Source organism: Oncorhynchus gorbuscha, linkage group LG23 (genome assembly GCF_021184085.1).
Source record: "Oncorhynchus gorbuscha isolate QuinsamMale2020 ecotype Even-year linkage group LG23, OgorEven_v1.0, whole genome shotgun sequence".
NCBI lineage: Eukaryota > Metazoa > Chordata > Actinopteri > Salmoniformes > Salmonidae > Oncorhynchus > Oncorhynchus gorbuscha.
In genome coordinates, this window is record NC_060195.1 from 8,860,568 (window position 1) to 8,879,067 (window position 18,500).

Below are 18,500 nucleotides of genomic sequence, written 5' to 3' on the forward strand. Positions count from 1 at the left end.
TTCTAGTGGAGCTTGTTTGTAGTCAACAGTTCATTCAAAACGTGTACGGGGGTGAGGGGTGGGGGTTGTGTGGTATGGGGGCCCAGGATAGAGTTTGGGAAACACTGTATTACTGTATAGTGTAAAGACAGCTGTACAGAAGCACCCTGCCACCTGACTTTATCAGTCACCCACAGCCCTGAGATAAGGTTCTTCAGAAGGATTCTTCATTGCCCCACTACATGCGTTCAGTAACAAGCTGCCAACATTGTGGGCCCCTGATGTTTTTGTGACCGTGTTTACTTGATTACTGTTCCACACATCAGCAGCCTAGTATCTTTAAGGTTACTGCAGTCATTTAGAAAGCACTCTGACTTTTGGAGAGGATTCAAAGAAAGGATCAAATTTAAATTGAAACAATATGTTTATTAGATTTTCCAAGTAGAAGTGTACAGAAACAGTCCGTAACAAGAATCCCCCCCCCAAAAAACCCACATTTTAAAATGACTTTTAAGAAAAAATGTATGTACAAAACTATGCCTCCTTGTGGAATGACATTTAATCTCTCTCATACTTATTTACAAATCACAAAGTTTAAACAGTTTAATTAAAAGCCTGGCACCAACGAAATATAATGATTCATGTGCGTATCATTATGGAGGTTAGAACTGGTTTTAACTGTTGGGTCCTAAAACGAGTTAATTTCTGCAGTACAGCTTTATATTAAGCATACTGTTACTGTATATTATAGCACAACATATTTAAATGTATACATTTGTCAATTAATGTAAGGCACTTTCATTTAAGATATTTTCTTAATATAAGAAATGAGTATTTACACTTTATAAATAGATTGTATTATGGCAGTAGCGCAGATAATTCTCAACTAGATCAATTCTCAAGTCAAGACACTCCCTACTTTCAATTTGCAAGGATTCAAATGATCTTCCTGATGAAACCATTTGGAGTGTCCTAGGACAAGAGGATAACTGTCAAGATAATGTCTCCATTATAATCCTTGTGTAGATACTAGAGACCCCTGAAGAACTGCAGAGAGAGTTCGTAGCCCAGAAACATGGTGGCACTCATTGGGAAGCCTCGGATAGCGTTCACGGAGGCTCCGCGGAAAAAGACCTGGAGAGAGATCGAAATAATTACATAACGTGTAAAAAAATAAGAAAAAGAAATTCAATTAAAACTTAATATCCTAATGTTCATAACAGCCAACCAAACAAACATAATCGCTGAAACCACATGGTTAACACCTATTCAAGCTTATTCAGGCCAAGTGCCTCTCTCGTTAAATTATTGTCAGGTATTGATCAAATGTCTATGATCAGTCGCTGTCTGTCAAAACACATTTGAACCAGATCTGTCTGGTCACTTGGGGGGGGGGGATGTGTGACATAATACTATTGGCTATTTTGTTACATCACAAATTGACCAAAACCTGTTTGAACTCCCTCTTAACCTAGGAACGACCTTGGTAGTTAGTTAATAACTTTTCTTTGGAACAGATCTCGTCTCGCCCTTTGTGACATGTTGAGTTGGGTTCACCGGAGTATAAACTTTAAAAGCTGACGTGAATCAAACCTGCAGCTACTAGTAGTGTCGGCAATTATCTATGCTGCCACAAAGCTACACCAAAACCACAGGCTACTGTATTACTTTACAAATGAAAATGTACTGATGAATCGATGTTAAATTACTACACGGTGGGCTGGTTTCCCATACAAAGATTAGACCTACACATGGACAAAGAAGCATGTTCAATGATCTTCACCTAAAGTGCTGCTTTGTCCAGGTCTACAGACTTAATGGGAGTCCGGGAAACGGGCCCAGTGTGTACTGTGTGTCTGTTTGCTTACATGTATCCCCTCGGTCTTGTAGCTCTGAACAACGCAGTGGACAATCCCTCTGTATTTCCTAGCGTGGAGAGCGTCAGCCTGTAGTCTGCTCTTCACCACGTCAGCTGGAGTAGCCGTGACCCACGAGATAGAACCTGTAGACAGAAACACGTCAGCTGGGGTAGCCGTGACCCACGAGATAGAACCTGTAGACAGAAACACGTCAGCTGGGGTAGCCGTGACCCACGAGATAGAACCTGTAGACAGAAACACGTCAGCTGGGGTAGCCGTGACCCACGAGATAGAACCTGTAGACAGAAACACGTCAGCTGGGGTAGCCGTGACCCACGAGATAGAACCTGTAGACAGAAACACGTCAGCTGGGGTAGCCGTGACCCACGAGATAGAACCTGTAGACAGAAACACGTCAGCTGGGGTAGCCGTGACCCACGAGATAGAACCTGTAGACAGAAACACGTCAGCTGGGGTAGCCGTGACCCACGAGATAGAACCTGTAGACAGAAACACGTCAGCTGGGGTAGCCGTGACCCACGAGATAGAACCTGTAGACAGAAACACGTCAGCTGGGGTAGCCGTGACCCACGAGATAGAACCTGTAGACAGAAACACGTCAGCTGGGGTAGCCGTGACCCACGAGATAGAACCTGTAGACAGAAACACGTCAGCTGGGGTAGCCGTGACCCACGAGATAGAACCTGTAGACAGAAACACGTCAGCTGGGGTAGCCGTGACCCACGAGATAGAACCTGTAGACAGAAACACGTCAGCTGGGGTAGCCGTGACCCACGAGATAGAACCTGTAGACAGAAACACGTCAGCTGGGGTAGCCGTGACCCACGAGATAGAACCTGTAGACAGAAACACGTCAGCTGGGGTAGCCGTGACCCACGAGATAGAACCTGTAGACAGAAACACGTCAGCTGGGGTAGCCGTGACCCACGAGATAGAACCTGTAGACAGAAACACGTCAGCTGGGGTAGCCGTGACCCACGAGATAGAACCTGTAGACAGAAACATGTCAGCTGTAGTAGCCGTGACCCACGAGATAGAACCTGTAGACAGAAACATGTCAGAGGTCAGGAGATGTACTTTAGCATGTAGCAACAGAGTTGATCTATAATGATTTAGAAGGTCCTTGTAACACAGGCTTTGGCTACAGTGAAAGTCCTTGTAACAGGCTTTGGCTACAGTGAAAGTCCTTGTAAAACAGGCTTTGGCTACAGTGATGTACATTAGCATGTAGCAACAGAGTTGATTTATCATGTTTTAGATAGTCCTTGTAACAGGCTTTGGCTACAGTGATGTATTTTAGCATGTAGCAACAGAGTTGATCTATAATGATTTAGAAGGTCCTTGTAACAGGCTTAGGCTACCATGATTTACATTAGCATGTAGCAACATAGTTGATCTGTAATGTTTTAGATAGTCCTTGTAACAGGCTTTGGCTACAGTGATGTACTTTAGCATGTAGCAACAGAATTGATCTATAATGTTTTAGAAGGTCCTTGTAACACAGGCTTTGGCTACAATCAGGGCATGTTCCAGTCAGCAAAGCTTTATATGTAATACAAATAATAATAATAAATCATTTGGTGGTAGAGAAGACTATAGCACTCAGTTAAGAGTGTAGCTACCATAGAGGTACAACCAGTTTTGTGTACTGACAGATTACATGTAACAGAGATTACATAATCAGATTACATCAACCCAGATGATTTACAGGGTAGCCTAGTGGTTAGAGCGTTGGACTAGTAACCGCAAGGTTGCAAGTTCAAATCCCTGAGCTGACAAGGTACAAATCTGTCATTCTGCCCCTGAACAAGCAGTTAACCCGCTGTTCCTAGGCCGTCATTGAAAATAATAATTTATTCTTTAACTGACTTGCCTAGTTAAATAAAGGTTATAAAAAAAGTATAAAAAAATGGATTGCAATTACATTCTTAAAAACAGCCAATTACATTTTGTAAAACGTCAAGATGTTTCTTTAAAACACACTGAACTGGTCGGTTTTTGAAATCTGTGCTGAGATACATTGAACTGGTCGGTTTTTGAGACACACTGCTAGGAAGTCACCTTTCAGTGGGAATAGAAGCTTGTCCCTTCTGTTCTAATCTATTAAAAAATCCCATTTGTCCTCTCCTGGTTGCTTTCCACACAAACATATTTTATTTGACCAAAAACATCAGACCTTCACTTATTGAGAACTACAGTTGTAAAAGGAGTGTAAAACTACCAGAATTATTTTAGAATTCATCAAATCCTTGAAATATATCACAAGACATCTAGTGGCCCTTCGAGTACTTATCACAGATGTCTGTAATTATGTCTTGCCCTCCCTCTGTGTGGCCGTATCACAATATAATTAAATAAGATGATTTAAAATAGAAAACAGAATGACGAAGCTGTAAAACGTCTAAATATAAAACATCAACTTAGTGAAAGGCTCCCGAGTGGCGCAGCGATCTAAGGCACTGCTCTGGCCCCCCAATGGTGGAACAAACTCCCTCACGACGCCAGGACAGCGGAGTCAATCACCACCTTCCGGAGACACCTGAAACCCCACCTCTTTAAGGAATACCTAGGATAGGATAAGTAATCCTTCTCACCCCCCCCCCTTTAAGATTTAGATGCACTATTGTAAAGTGACTGTTCCACTGGATGTCATAAGGTGAATGCACCAATTTGTAAGTCGCTCTGGATAAGAGCGTCTGCTAAATGACTTAAATGTAAATGCTAGAGACGTCACAATAGACACCTTGGTTCGAATCAAGGCAGTATCACAACCAGCCGTGATTGGGATCCCCGTAGGGCTGTGCACAATTGGCCCGGGTTTGGTCGGTGTAGGCCGTCATTGTAAATAATATATATATTTTTTTTAAATACAATTTTTGTTTAATATGAGAGTTTCAGAATGAAATATCCTATGTATATTTTACTACGTCACTATGTATATTTTACTACGTCACTATGTATATTTTACTACATCACTATGTACATTTGACTGTCACTATGTATATTTTACTATGTCACTATGTCACTATGTAACTATGTCACTATGTATATTTTACTATGTCACTATGTATATTTTACTATGTCCCTATGTATATTTTACTATGTCATTATGTATATTTTACTATGTCATTATGTATATTTTACTATGTCATTATGTATATTTTACTATGTCACTATGTAACTGTCACTATGTATATTTTACTATGTCATTATGTATATTTTACTATGTCACTATGTAACTATGTATATTTTACTATGTCACTATGTCACTATGTAACTATGTCACTATGTATATTTTACTATGTCACTATGTATATTTTACTATGTCCCTATGTATATTTTACTATGTCATTATGTATATTTTACTATGTCATTATGTATATTTTACTATGTCATTATGTATATTTTACTATGTCACTATGTAACTATGTCACTATGTATATTTTACTATGTCACTATGTAACTATGTATATTTTACTATGTCATTATGTATATTTTACTATGTCACTATGTAACTATGTATATTTTACTATGTCACTATGTCACTATGTCTATTTTACTATGTCATTATGTATATTTTACTATGTCACTATGTAACTATGTCACTATGTATATTTTACTATGTCACTATGTCACTATGTAACTATGTCACTATGTAACTATGTCACTATGTATATTTTACTATGTCATTATGTATATTTTACTATGTCACTATGTATATTTTACTATGTCACTATGTCACTATGTATATTTTACTAAATCACTATGTATATTTTACTATGTCACTATGTATATTTTACTATGTCACTATGTATATTTTACTATGTCACTATGTATATTTTACTATGTCATTATGCGTTTGTTGTCGATGTTTTGGTGGTCAAACTGGTGGCAGAAACAAGTCAACAGTAGGAAGAGTTGCAGAGTTAATTGAAATTAATGCCATTGTTGATTAGATGCTTTTTTCATTAATTAGGCTTGAACCATATGGTCTAATTAAATCAACAACACCTTTCTCGAACATTCAAATGGAAGGAAGTAGTCATAATTAATCGTTGTCACCTCTTAAGCCCATTCTGGTGGGAAGCTGCTATAGACCACCAAGTGCTAACAGTCAGTATCTGGATAACATGTGTGAAATGCTTGATTATGTAGTATATTTTCTGGGTGATTTTAAATACTGACTGACTTATCAAGCTGCCCACTCAGGAAAAAGCTTCAACCTACCAGGGTAGTTACAAACAGCACAGGAACTAAATCAGATCACATCTTTACTAATGCTGCAGATATTTGCTTTAAAGCAGTATCCAAACCCGTAGGATGTAGTGATCACAATATAATAGCCATATCTAGGAAAACCACAGTTCCAAAGGCTGGGCCTAATATAGTGTATAAGAGGTCATAGAATAAGTTTCGTAGTAATTCCTATGTTGTTGATGTAAAGAATATTTGTTGTTCTGTGGTGTGTAATGAGGAGCAAACAGACACTGCACTTAACACATTTATGAAATAGCTTATCCCAATTATTAATAAGCATGCATCCATTAAGAAAATGACAAAAAACTGAAATCCCTGTTGATTGATGAGGAATTTAAAAAAAAAAGTGTATGGTTGAGAGGGATGAGGCAAAAGGAATGGCAAATAAGTCTGGCTGTACAACCTATTGGCAAACGTACTGCAAATTTAGAAATCATGTGACTAAACTGAATAAAAATAAATAACTACCCTATGAAACAAAGATAACTGACATAAAGAATGATAGTAAAAAGATTTGGAGCACCTTCAATTACAATATTTGGAGAAAAAGGCACACTCAGCGCCATCGTTCATTGAATCAGATGGCTCATTCATCACAAAACCCACTGACAGAGCCAACTACTTTAATATTTTTTTTTTCATTGGCAAGATTAAAAAACTTAGGCATGACATGCCAGCAACAAAACGCTTACACTACACCTCCCAAGTATATCTGACCAAATTATGAAAGACAAGCATTGTACTTTTGAATTCCGTATTAAAATTCTATCAACACGCAAACAGTTCTTAAAAATGTCCTACATTTTCCTCTCTATGTGTGGTTGTCCGTCTTATCATCTCGCTCGATGGAAGTTCATAGTTCACCCATTACCCAACTTTAAAACAAAAAACCACTACATCACTGATAATACAGAGGTCTGTTTGTGAGAAGCTTGATTAGTAATGCCTAGGAATACAAACATGTGAATGCTATGTATTTTGACAAGAGAGAGAACAGTATTGATGTTAAGAGTTGATCATTTTCAGCATTTACAACTGACTGAACAGTTGATGCTACATGACAGTGTGAATCATTTATCATATTTCAGAGGTATACCATTAAAACTGTATAGCGAATAGGCTAGGTGTTCATCTCGGAAAAACCTTAGACCAGAGCTGCCCAACCCTCTTCCTGGAGATCTACCGTCCTGTGGGTTTTCAGTCCAAATGTAATTTAACACACCTGATTCTACTTACTAGCGGCTCAACAAGACCTTAACTAGCTGAATCAGATTTGCTAAACTAGGGTTGGATTGAAAACCTACAGGACAGTAGATCTCCAGGAAGAGGGTTGGGCACCCCTGCCCTAGACCCACTCCAATTCGCATATCGCCCCAATAGATCCACAGATGACGCAATCTCAAATCGCACTCCACACTGCCTTTTCCCACCTGGACAAAAGGAACACCTACGTGAGAATGCTGTTCATTGACTATAGTGCTGTTCAACACCATAGTGCCCTCTAAGCTCATCACTAAGCTAAGGACCCTGGGACTAAACACCTCCCTCTGAAACTGGATCCTGGACTTCTTGACGGGCCGCCCCGAGGTGGTGAGGGTAGGCAACAACACATCTGCCACGCTGATCCTCAACATGGGGGCCCCTCAGGGGTGAGTGCTTAGTCCCATCCTGTACTCCCTGTTCACCCATGACTGCATGGCCATGCACGACTCCAACACCATCATTAAGTTTGCTGAAGACAACAGTGTTAGGCCTGATCCCCGACAACGATGAGATAGTGAGGTCCGGAAGGCGGTAGACTAAAACTCAAACCTGGTTACAGCCCTGCTAGCAATGTCATGATTGTGGGTTTGATTTATTATTGGGCCTAACAACCCTCCACTAGTACATTCTCTGGCCTAGTGGAAACCAAATCGAGGCCGCGGTTTCAACAGAATGCTCCTTTATCTGACCTAAAGGTTACTTTCAAATTTGCTTCCACCAATCACAACAGTAACATTATAATCCTTCCGTAAACACCTTCCAGTTACCTGCCAGTCCTCCAGACACCCATACAGTACAGGGATGAGGTGATGACCTCCCTTCAGGGGATAGCCAGCGACGGAACAACGCATAGGGGATGAAGTACAGCGTGTACCCAGGGACGTCTCTCAGGACCATGGCCGCGGCTCCTCTGTAAAGCCCCCGGATCCCCTCGGTCCGCAGTATGGAGCTGATGCAGTGGATGGGCCCTCTGTAGGTCGGCTGGCCCTGGAGAGTCACGGAGCGCACGGCGACGTTACCGTTCACGTTTCCGGTCGTCCCGGCGAGGTCCAGGTTCTCTAAAATACACAAGGATTCAAAACAATGATTAGATTCTACTTCCCTTTATTGATCACTCATGCAGGAAGACAATCCAAACTATGGGTCAACCTTTTATTTATTTTTTACCTTTTTACTAGGCAAGTCAGTTAAGAACAAATTCCTATTTTCAATGACGGCCTAGGGGCAGAACGACAGATTTGTACCTTGTCAGCTCGGGGGGTTTGAACTTGCAACCTTGCGGTTACTAGTCCAACGCTCTAACCACTAGGCTACCCTGTCACCCCTTAGGGGGAAGGAGGCTTTAACTATATACCAGAACAACAGGTGATGGTCAACATTTAACCCATCTATTATGCCCTATATTGTAGGCACCATAAAGATCGATGGGGCAACACACATGGACGCGTGGTACTTCGCCATATACAAAAAAAGGTGCAGCAGTTTCCGTCTTCAAAACAGTGACTGACAGGTGATTTATAACGCCTTTTAGTTTTATCAACCTTTAAGTGAGCTGGTTACAATCCACGGGATTTATCATCTCAAGCTAGCTCGTCTGAGTTGCTTGCTGTGTGAAATATGAATGGCTTGTTGGAAAACTAAAACTGAATCAGAATAGGCAAAATAATCGTTTTCCCTGGTTCGTTGAATTGTCAATTTATTCTGTTCTGTTCAAATCTAGACCTCTGAGTAAAGTTCCACTAAAATGAGCTGTCTAAACCCATGGGAACTATAGGCGCTGTACCTGCTAGAATGGTCTGAAGGGTAGTTGTACTAAAGGAAATACCTTCTAGAATGGTCTGAAGGATAGTTGTACTAAAGGAAATACCTTCTAGAATGGTCTGAAGGATAGTTGTACTAAAGGAAATACCTGCTAGAATGGTCTGAAGGGTAGTTGTACTAAAGGAAATACCTTTTAGAATGGTCTGAAGGGTAGTTGTACTAAAGGAAATACCTTCTAGAATGGTCTGAAGGGTAGTTGTACTAAAGGAAATACCTTTTAGAATGGTCTGAAGGGTAGTTGTACTAAAGGAAATACCTTCTAGAATGGTCTGAAGGGTAGTTGTACTAAAGGAAATACCTTCTAGAATGGTCTGAAGGGTAGTTGTACTAAAGGAAATACCTTCTAGAATGGTCTGAAGGGTAGTTGTACTAAAGGAAATACCTTCTAGAATGGTCTGAAGGGTAGTTGTACTAAAGGAAATACCTTCTAGAATGGTCTGAAGGGTAGTTGTACTAAAGGAAATACCTTCTAGAATGGTCTGAAGGGTAGTTGTACTAAAGGAAATACCTTCTAGAATGGTCTGAAGGGTAGTTGTACTAAAGGAAATACCTTCTAGAATGGTCTGAAGGGTAGTTGTACTAAAGGAAATACCTTCTAGAATGGTCTGAAGGGTAGTTGTACTAAAGGAAATACCTGTAGAATGTTATATAATGTTGCATTGGGCTTTGACTTTACCTGCTAGACAGGGCAGAGTCTGCATCTGCAGTCTTATCTTAACTAAGTCGACCGGAGCTCCGAGTCCCACTGACATCAGACCTGTCAACATGCTGGCCAGGGTCATGTCCAGCATACCACACGACTGTCTCTCGTCACCATGGCGGAACTTGCTTATAACCCTCTGTGTGTTGTTGAAGAATCCAAACACCACTGAGTTATACACGGTGATGCTGGCCAGTGGGAAGGAGAGACCCTTGAAGAAGCCAGCGATCTAGGTGGAAGAAAAATTAGAGGTTTTATGGAACAATTTGTTTTGCAGAAGGCCTGGGTCCCAGTATACCACGTGGCCTTTGGCAGCTTTAAGCATTCTCTTTCTCCCAGAGCGCCCTCCGCTTCTTTCCAGGTTTTTCTCCCCCCCCCCCCAGTACAGAGGGAGTATTCACAGCAAGGCACAATCATTTTTTATAAAACAAAAGCACAGTTGCTTCAAAAGTCAAATTTTTTCCATTCCAGAACTGTCACAGCTAGGCCTAAAGTATAATCTACAGGTGAGAGTGTGAGTTGAATATAGGATATTATTAATGAACTTTTACAGTAGTTGTCGAGGCTGACACTTATGTCCATGTTCTAACGGAAACCATACTCATACAACGACGACAAATGGTTTCTCATGCCAAATATTATCCCATGGCTTTATCTGGGTTCCATTCCCTTTGAGACCACACACAAAATGTCCATGTTCGCATGACTGAAAATTGCTTTGAATAAGAAAGTGTCTGCTAAATGGCCTATATTTCATTTAGACTACAAGAGTAGTGACAAATCAAATAATATGAGTCACATGTGCCTGAATACAACAGGTGTAGGTCGGTAGACCTTTACAGGGAAATGCTTACTTACAAGCCCCTAACCAACAATGTAGTAAAAACAAAATAATACGAATAAGAAATATAAGTAACAACTAGTTAATCACTAACCGTTTCCTTTCTGTAGATTTGGAGGACACAGTGAAGGGTGTTTTTGTATCCTTGCCCAGCTTGTAAACGAGTCTGTTGGGTAGAATCATAGAATGGGATATGATAAGACCCTCAACATTCCTCCTACATCAAACAACGGCCTACACAATCTACAGCATGTAGGCTAGGTGATGCGTGCTAACAGGTTTTAATGTTACTGCAGGCCTATAGCCCTCTAAATGGTAACTGTGTATGTACAGATACAGTAATATTGCATGTTTGGTAAAAAAAAAACAAGGTTTGACATTAAGGGTTGATCTATTGCCTAGAGCAAGTGGACTGAACAGTTATGCAAATTGAGCCTGCTCGGAGGTTACCCCCCACTGGGCATTAAAAAAAAAATCTAGATCTTTTTTTTTTACTGGCAGCAACGAAACTGCAGGCATTGATCTGCCTGGTTCTCCTCCATAGTTTAAATGAAAGAGACAATGTAAGGCATTTGTGTGTGCTTTTCAGACCTTAATGTCAATCCCTGATTTAAACCCACAGTAGGTTGGTGGCACCTTAATTGGGAAGATGGGCTGGTGGTAATGGCTGGAGTGGAATGTTATCAAACACATGGTCTCCATGGTTTCCAGGTGTTTGATTCCATTCCAATTGTGTTGTTCCAGCCATTATTATGGGCCTTCCTCAACTCAGCAGCCTCCACTGTTTAAACCTCATCGGACAGTTTCCTGTACACAGATTAAGCCTAAACCTGAACTTAAGCTCAAGCTAAACAGAGAATGTCCTTTCAGTTCAAGGCTCGGCTTGATCAGTGTCTGGGAAACCAGTCCTTTATGTGTTGAACTGTGTCCTCATGTACCTTGACTGTGTCCAGAGGATGACCCACAATAACACTGGAAGCTCCTATTGGAAAAACAGATGGAAACCACATTTAGAGGAGTGAGAAGGGATAGATAGGGGTGAAAGAGAGGGGGGGGAGACAGTGAAAGAGAGCGGGGGAGAGTCAGTGAGAGTGAAAGAGAGAGCGGGGGAGAGTCAGTGAGAGTGAAAGAGAGAGGGGGGAGAGTCAGTGAGAGTGAAAGAGAGAGGGGAGAGAGAGAGAGTGAAAGAGAGAGGGGGGAGAGTCAGTGAGAGTGAAAGAGAGAGGGGAGGAGAGAGAGTGAAAGAGAGAGGGGGAGAGACAGTGAGAGTGAAAGAGAGTGGGGGGAGAGACAGTGAGAGTGAAAGAGAGAGGGGGGAGAGAGAGTGAAAGAGAGAGGGGGGAGAGTGAAAGAGAGAGGGGGAGAGACAGTGAGAGTGAAAGAGAGTGGGGGGAGAGACAGTGAGAGTGAAAGAGAGAGGGGGAGAGAGAGTGAAAGAGAGAGGGGGAGAGTCAGTGAGAGTGAAAGAGAGAGGGGGGAGAGTCAGTGAGAGTGAAAGAGAGGGGGGAGAGACAGTGAGAGTGAAAGAGAGTGGGGGGAGAGACAGTGAAAGAGAGTGGGGGAGAGAGAGGAAAGAGAGTGGGGGGAGAGACAGTGAAAGAGAGAGGGGGAGAGTCAGTGAGAGTGAAAGAGAGAGGGGGAGAGTCAGTGAGAGTGAAAGAGAGAGTGGGGGGAGAGAGAGTGAAAGAGAGAGGGGGGAGAGTCAGTGAGAGTGAAAGAGAGGGGGGGAGAGACAGTGAAAGAGAGAGGGGGAGAGACAGTGAGAGTGAAAGAGAGTGGGGGGAGAGACAGTGAAAGAGAGTGGGGGGAGAGAAGTGAAAGAGAGTGGGGGGAGAGACAGTGAAAGAGAGCGGGGGAGAGAGAGAGTGAAAGAGAGAGGGGAGAGAGAGTGAGGGTGAAAGAGAGAGGGGGAGAGACAGTGAAAGAGAGCGGGGAGAGAGAGTGAGGGTGAAAGAGAGAGGGGGAGAGACAGTGAAAGAGAGCGGGGGAGAGAGAGGGTGAAAGAGAGAGGGGGAGAGAGAGAGGGTGAAAGAGAGCGGGGGGAGAGACAGTGAAAGAGAGCGGGGGAGAGAGAGTGAGGGTGAAAGAGAGAGGGGGAGAGACAGTGAAAGAGAGCGGGGAGAGAGAGTGAGGGTGAAAGAGAGAGGGGGAGAGACAGTGAAAGAGAGCGGGGGAGAGAGAGGGTGAAAGAGAGAGGGGAGAGAGAGTGAGGGTGAAAGAGAGAGGGGGAGAGACAGTGAAAGAGAGCGGGGAGAGAGAGTGAGGGTGAAAGAGAGAGGGGGAGAGACAGTGAAAGAGAGCGGGGGGAGAGAGAGTGAGGGTGAAAGAGAGCGGGGGAGAGAGACAGTGAAAGAGAGAGGGGAGAGAGACAGTGAAAGAGAGAGGGGGAGAGAGACAGTGAAAGAGAGAGGGGGAGAGAGACAGTGAAAGAGAGAGGGGGAGAGAGACAGTGAAAGAGAGAGGGGGAGAGAGACAGTGAAAGAGAGAGGGGGAGAGAGACAGTGAAAGAGAGCGGGGGAGAGAGACAGTGAAAGAGAGCGGGGGAGAGAGAGTGAGGGTGAAAGAGAGAGGGGGAGAGACAGTGAAAGAGAGAGGGGGAGAGAGAGTGAGGGTGAAAGAGAGAGGGGGAGAGACAGTGAAAGAGAGCGGGGGAGAGAGAGTGAGGGTGAAAGAGAGAGGGGGAGAGACAGTGAAAGAGAGAGGGGGAGAGAGACAGTGAAAGAGAGCGGGGGAGAGAGAGTGAGGGTGAAAGAGAGAGGGGGAGAGACAGTGAAAGAGAGAGGGGGAGAGAGAGTGAGGGTGAAAGAGAGAGGGGGAGAGACAGTGAAAGAGAGCGGGGGAGAGAGACAGTGAAAGAGAGCGGGGGAGAGAGAGTGAGGGTGAAAGAGAGAGGGGGGAGAGACAGTGAAAGAGAGCGGGGGAGAGACAGTGAAAGAAAGTGCGGGAGAGAGAGTGAAAGAGAGCGGTGGGAGAGAGAGTGAGGGTGAAAGAGAGAAACACACACAGAACCGAAGAAAATTAACATTGACAAATGGTTTGATGAAGAACGCAAAAACCTAAGAAAGAAATTGAGAAACCTATCCAACCCAGAAAATGCCTTCACTATGGTCACTAAAACAATACAGAAATATGTTATGGAAAAAGATGGAACAGCACGTCAGAAATCAGCTCAATGTAACCACTTCTGGGAAAATTGGAAAACACTAAACGAACAACAACACGAAGAGTTATCTATCCAAAATGGAGATGTATTGATAAACCACTTTGGCCCTTTAACAAAGAACAAACAGCAAAAACATTTACATGATCAAATACACATCTCAGAATCAACTATTAAAGACGTCCAGAACCCACTGGATTCTCTAATTACATTGAATGAGCTACAGGACAAAATACAAACCCTCCAACCCAAAAAAGCCTGTGGTGTTGATGGTATCCTCAATGAAATGATCAAATATACAGACAACAAATTCCAATTGGCTATACTTAAACTCTTTAGCATCATCCTTAGCTCTGGCATCTTCTCCAATATTTGGAACCAAGGACTGATCACCCCAATCCACAAAAGTGGAGACAAATTTGACCCGAATAACTACCGTGGGATATACATCAACAGTAACCTTGGGAAAATCCTCTGCATTATCATTAACAGCAGACTTGTACATTTCTTCAGTGAAAACAATGTACTGACCAAATGTCAATTTGACTTTTTACCAAATTACCGTATGACAGACCACGTATTCACCCTGCACACCCTAATTAACAAACAAACAAACCAAGACAAAGGCAAAGTCTTGTCATTATTTGTTGATTTCAAAAAAGCCTTTGACTCAATTTGGCATGAGGGTCTGCAATACAAACTGATGGAAAGTGGTGTTGGGGAAAAAACATACAACATTATAAAATCCATGTACACAAACAACAAGTGTGCGGTTAAAATTGGCAAAAACACCAAATAAGGCATGCAGAGCAAAATTAGGCTGATAATGATCAAAATCCAGAACAGCCGTTAAATTCTACAACCACCTAAATGGAAGCGATTCCCAAACGTTCAATATCAAAGCCATCACCTACAGAAAGATGAACCTGGAAAAGTCCCCTAAGCAAGCTGGTCCTGGAGCTCTGTTCACAAACACAAACACCCCAGGACAGCAACACAATTAGACCCAACCGAATCATGAGAAAACAAAAAGATAATTACTTGCCACATTTGAAACAATAAACAATAGAATTGAGCAAATTAGATTGCCGTTTTAGCACTAAATAGAGAGTACACAGTGGCAGAATACTTGACCACTGTAACTGACCCAAACTTAAGGAAAGCTTAGACTATGTACAGACTCGGTGAGCATAGCCTTGCTATTGAGAAAGGCCACCAAAGGCAGACCTGACTCTCAAGAGAAGACAGGATATGTGCTCACTGCCCACAAAATGAGGTGGAAACTAAGCTGCACTTCCTAACATCCTGCCAAATGTATGACCATATTAGAGACGCATATATCTCTCAGATTACACAGATACACAAAGAATTTGAAAACAAACCCAATTTTGATGAACACCCATTGCTACTGGGGGAAATGCCACAATGTGCCATCACAGCAGCAAGATGTGTGACCTCTTGCCACAAGGGCAACCAGTGAAGAACAAACACCATTGTAAATACAACCTATATTTATGTTTATTTATTTTCCCTTTTTAACTTCAACAATTTCCACATAATATGACATTTGAAATGTCTTTATACTTTTGTGAGTGTAATGTTTACTGTTAATTCATATGGTTTATTATCTATTTTACTTGCTTTGGCAATGTTAACATATGTTTCCCAAGCCAATAAAGCCCCTAAATTGAAATTGAATTGAAAGAAAGCATGCAGGACATTCTACGCAATTAAAAAGCTAATTAAAATCAAAATACTTATTAAAATAGCCTAAATCGAATTTAAATGTGTCATTGAACCAATTGCACTTCATGGCAGTGAATGTGTGGGGTCCACTTGCAAAACAAGATTTTACCCTACGGGACAAACACCCCATTGAAACCCTGCATGCAGAGTTCTATAAGAGTCTCCTACATGTCCAGAGGACAACTACAAACAATACATGCAGGGCAGAATTAGGCCAATATCCACTAATGGTTGTTGCTCATACATATATTTATTTATTTTATTCCATTCCTTTACTTAGATTTGTGTGTATTAGGTATTTGTTGTGGAATTGTTAGATTACATGTTAGATATTGCTGCACTGTCAGAACTAGAAGCACAAGCATTTCGCAATAACATCTGCTAACCATGTGTATTTGACCAATACAATTTGATTTGATAATAAGAAAAACTCAAAATAGAGCAATTACATTTTGGAAACATCTCAAATACAGTGACACCCTCTCATATCATTACCAAGCCCTGCAATGCCAAGAGCTGAGCAAAGAAAAGAGTCCCCTCATCCAGCTGGTCCTGGGGCTGAGTTCACAAATCTGTTCTATTAACACACTGAAGTCTCAGGACCAGAACATCGAATCAATCAGAATAAAATACAACAGTCAAAACACAACTATATTACCTATTGGGAAACATAAGCAGAAATAAAAATGCAGCGCTATATCGCCCTAAATCGACAGTACACCGTGGCAAACTATTTGACCAAGGTTACTGATCAAAACCGTAGGAAAACCTTGACAAAGTACAGGCTCAGCGACTACAGCCATGCACCACAGCTGATCCTGTGACAGAACTGCATTTCCTAACAAAATTTCAAAAATATAGAACAATGAGTGTAATTACCCCAAATGTAAAACCCTTATTCAAAGTTTCAAAGACCTCTCTGATGACAACAGGCTACCCGTCCTGTTGGGGGAGGACGCAGAGAGCTGTGGGTTGGCAGCACACTACATTGCTGCCTGCCATAAAACGAGGGACAGTGTCTGACAGACCAACCAACCTGCCTGCACATGTCCTTGATGTTATTGTCGATTGTATGGTTATTTTAACCCTTGAATATTGTTGTTACTGATTGTCCCGTTGACAGTATTGATTATTATTATTATTATTATGTTAATATCGCAAATGTATCACTTAATCGCCAAAGTACGCTTTGGCAAGATGTCCATTGTTACGTCATGCCAATAAGGCAAATTGAATTGAAAGCGAGTGAGATAGAGGGAGAGATAATAACAACATAATGTTGTTTTAGTGACACACTGCCTAGAACATCCAACCCTCCTCAGACAATACAACTATAGTACCACAGATTTCAGCGAAGTACGGAGAGAACTGGGAGAATCATGTCCCGCCAGACAGTCTCAACAGCATTTTAAAAACACAACCACAGCTCTACCTCTGTTTCGGGATAATTTTGACTCAACATTTTCAAAAACAAACAAACAAACAAACGTAGGCCGATAATGTTCATAACTACAGTAGTCTGCCTATAGGCGAATAACAGGCATTGAAGAGTGAGAACAAGCTACAGCATTCCACAGATAGCATTATGTAATGTGAAACTACTGTACCCCTTTACTGGTCGTTCAGATAGCGCGCCTTGCAGAAGTAGAATATAGAAAAGGAAGACTTCTTAAACTAAATAGTCAAACGTGTTGGAACTGTTAATTTAATTATTAACTCCCGTTTTAAGTGTTTGATCAAAATGATAACATGTCAAGCGCTATGTGGGCAATTACATTAGGAAACTGTGTGTCTGCTTCCCATTGTTTAAACTTCGTTCCAATGATTCATTTAAAAAATTTATAATAGAACATAGATGAAAATAGGCCTAGGGTTAAACAAACATAGCAAATGTATTCAAATGAAAAACACACGTTTATTTTCTAACACACAAACAAACCAAATCGACATACAAATGTCCAACACGTGCTCTATCCCAAACTCATCTCAAATTCTACAGCTAATTGACTAGTTAAAAAATAACGGACACTCACCTCCAATCCACCCTGCAAGGAAGTCATCTAAATGAAAACAATTCATTTTTGGATGCTCTTAATATACCTCTTCTTTTGTCACTGTCACCAGTCAGTCACTTGTGAGCAGAAATCTTAATTGTCTGGAATCGAAAGTCGATACAGACTCGCCGGGTAGAAACAAAGTAAAACAAATGTACTTTCCAAGCATCTTTGTAAACCTCTAGATAGGTGTAGGAGGATCAGTAAACATAAAAACGTTGAGAGGGATTGGACGTCTCTAAACCAATCAGCATCTAGGATTTCTGTACAGCATTTGCGGTCTCAAAACAATGGGCATGTTCGTTTTGCATGGTCCGGTGCCCCGGTAGTAGAGTTTTAACGTCAGGAGAAATGGAATCTCCTAAAACGGGACACCGGGCTATGCTAAACAAACTTGCCCTGATGACCTTCAAGCCGTCCAAAATTGTTTGTGCAGTTGGGAATAAAATAACGTCATAAATACTGTAAACCAAGAGGAATGTGGATGTAAACAAAATATAATCTTCATTGGTCACTTACATAATTAGCCGCATGGGAGGAGACTGATGAATAAAGACAGCATTTTAGTACAAATGCATAATGGAAATGTGCTATATCATATCACAAAACATTTATCAACTTATTTGGGCAACACAAATAAACTCCATAAACGTTGTGAAACATAGCTTTTTAAAATTATTTTTAGTTGTTAAGTTATTTTCCTAATTAATAGGCTATATAGCAAACTAACCATATTATATATATTGTGAAAGAGGAGATAACATAACAGGGTTGAAGACACACCCAGACATATTGCCTA

The 18,500-nt window shown here is 41.4% G+C and overlaps 1 protein-coding gene across 3 annotated transcripts; it reads right to left on the reverse strand.

Annotated features, from left to right (window-relative positions):
- Positions 1–390: 390 nt before the first annotated feature.
- Positions 391–17,869, reverse strand: slc25a48 (solute carrier family 25 member 48). 3 transcript variants are annotated; one of them, XM_046325212.1, is made up of 8 exons: positions 17,681–17,869; positions 11,680–11,723; positions 10,836–10,907; positions 9,877–10,129; positions 8,147–8,437; positions 1,848–2,899; positions 965–1,113; positions 391–908 (listed from the first exon to the last, which is right to left on the reverse strand). In XM_046325212.1, the coding sequence occupies exons 1-7, from the start codon at positions 17,724–17,726 to the stop codon at positions 1,009–1,011; spliced, it is 1,863 nt and encodes a 620-aa protein (XP_046181168.1). In that variant the 5' UTR covers positions 17,727–17,869; the 3' UTR covers positions 391–908; positions 965–1,008. The 3 variants fall into 3 exon arrangements, with proteins under 3 accessions (XP_046181168.1, XP_046181169.1, XP_046181167.1); XM_046325213.1 differs by having other exon boundaries at positions 391–1,113; positions 1,848–1,981; XM_046325211.1 differs by having other exon boundaries at positions 391–1,113.
- Positions 17,870–18,500: the final 631 nt, after the last annotated feature.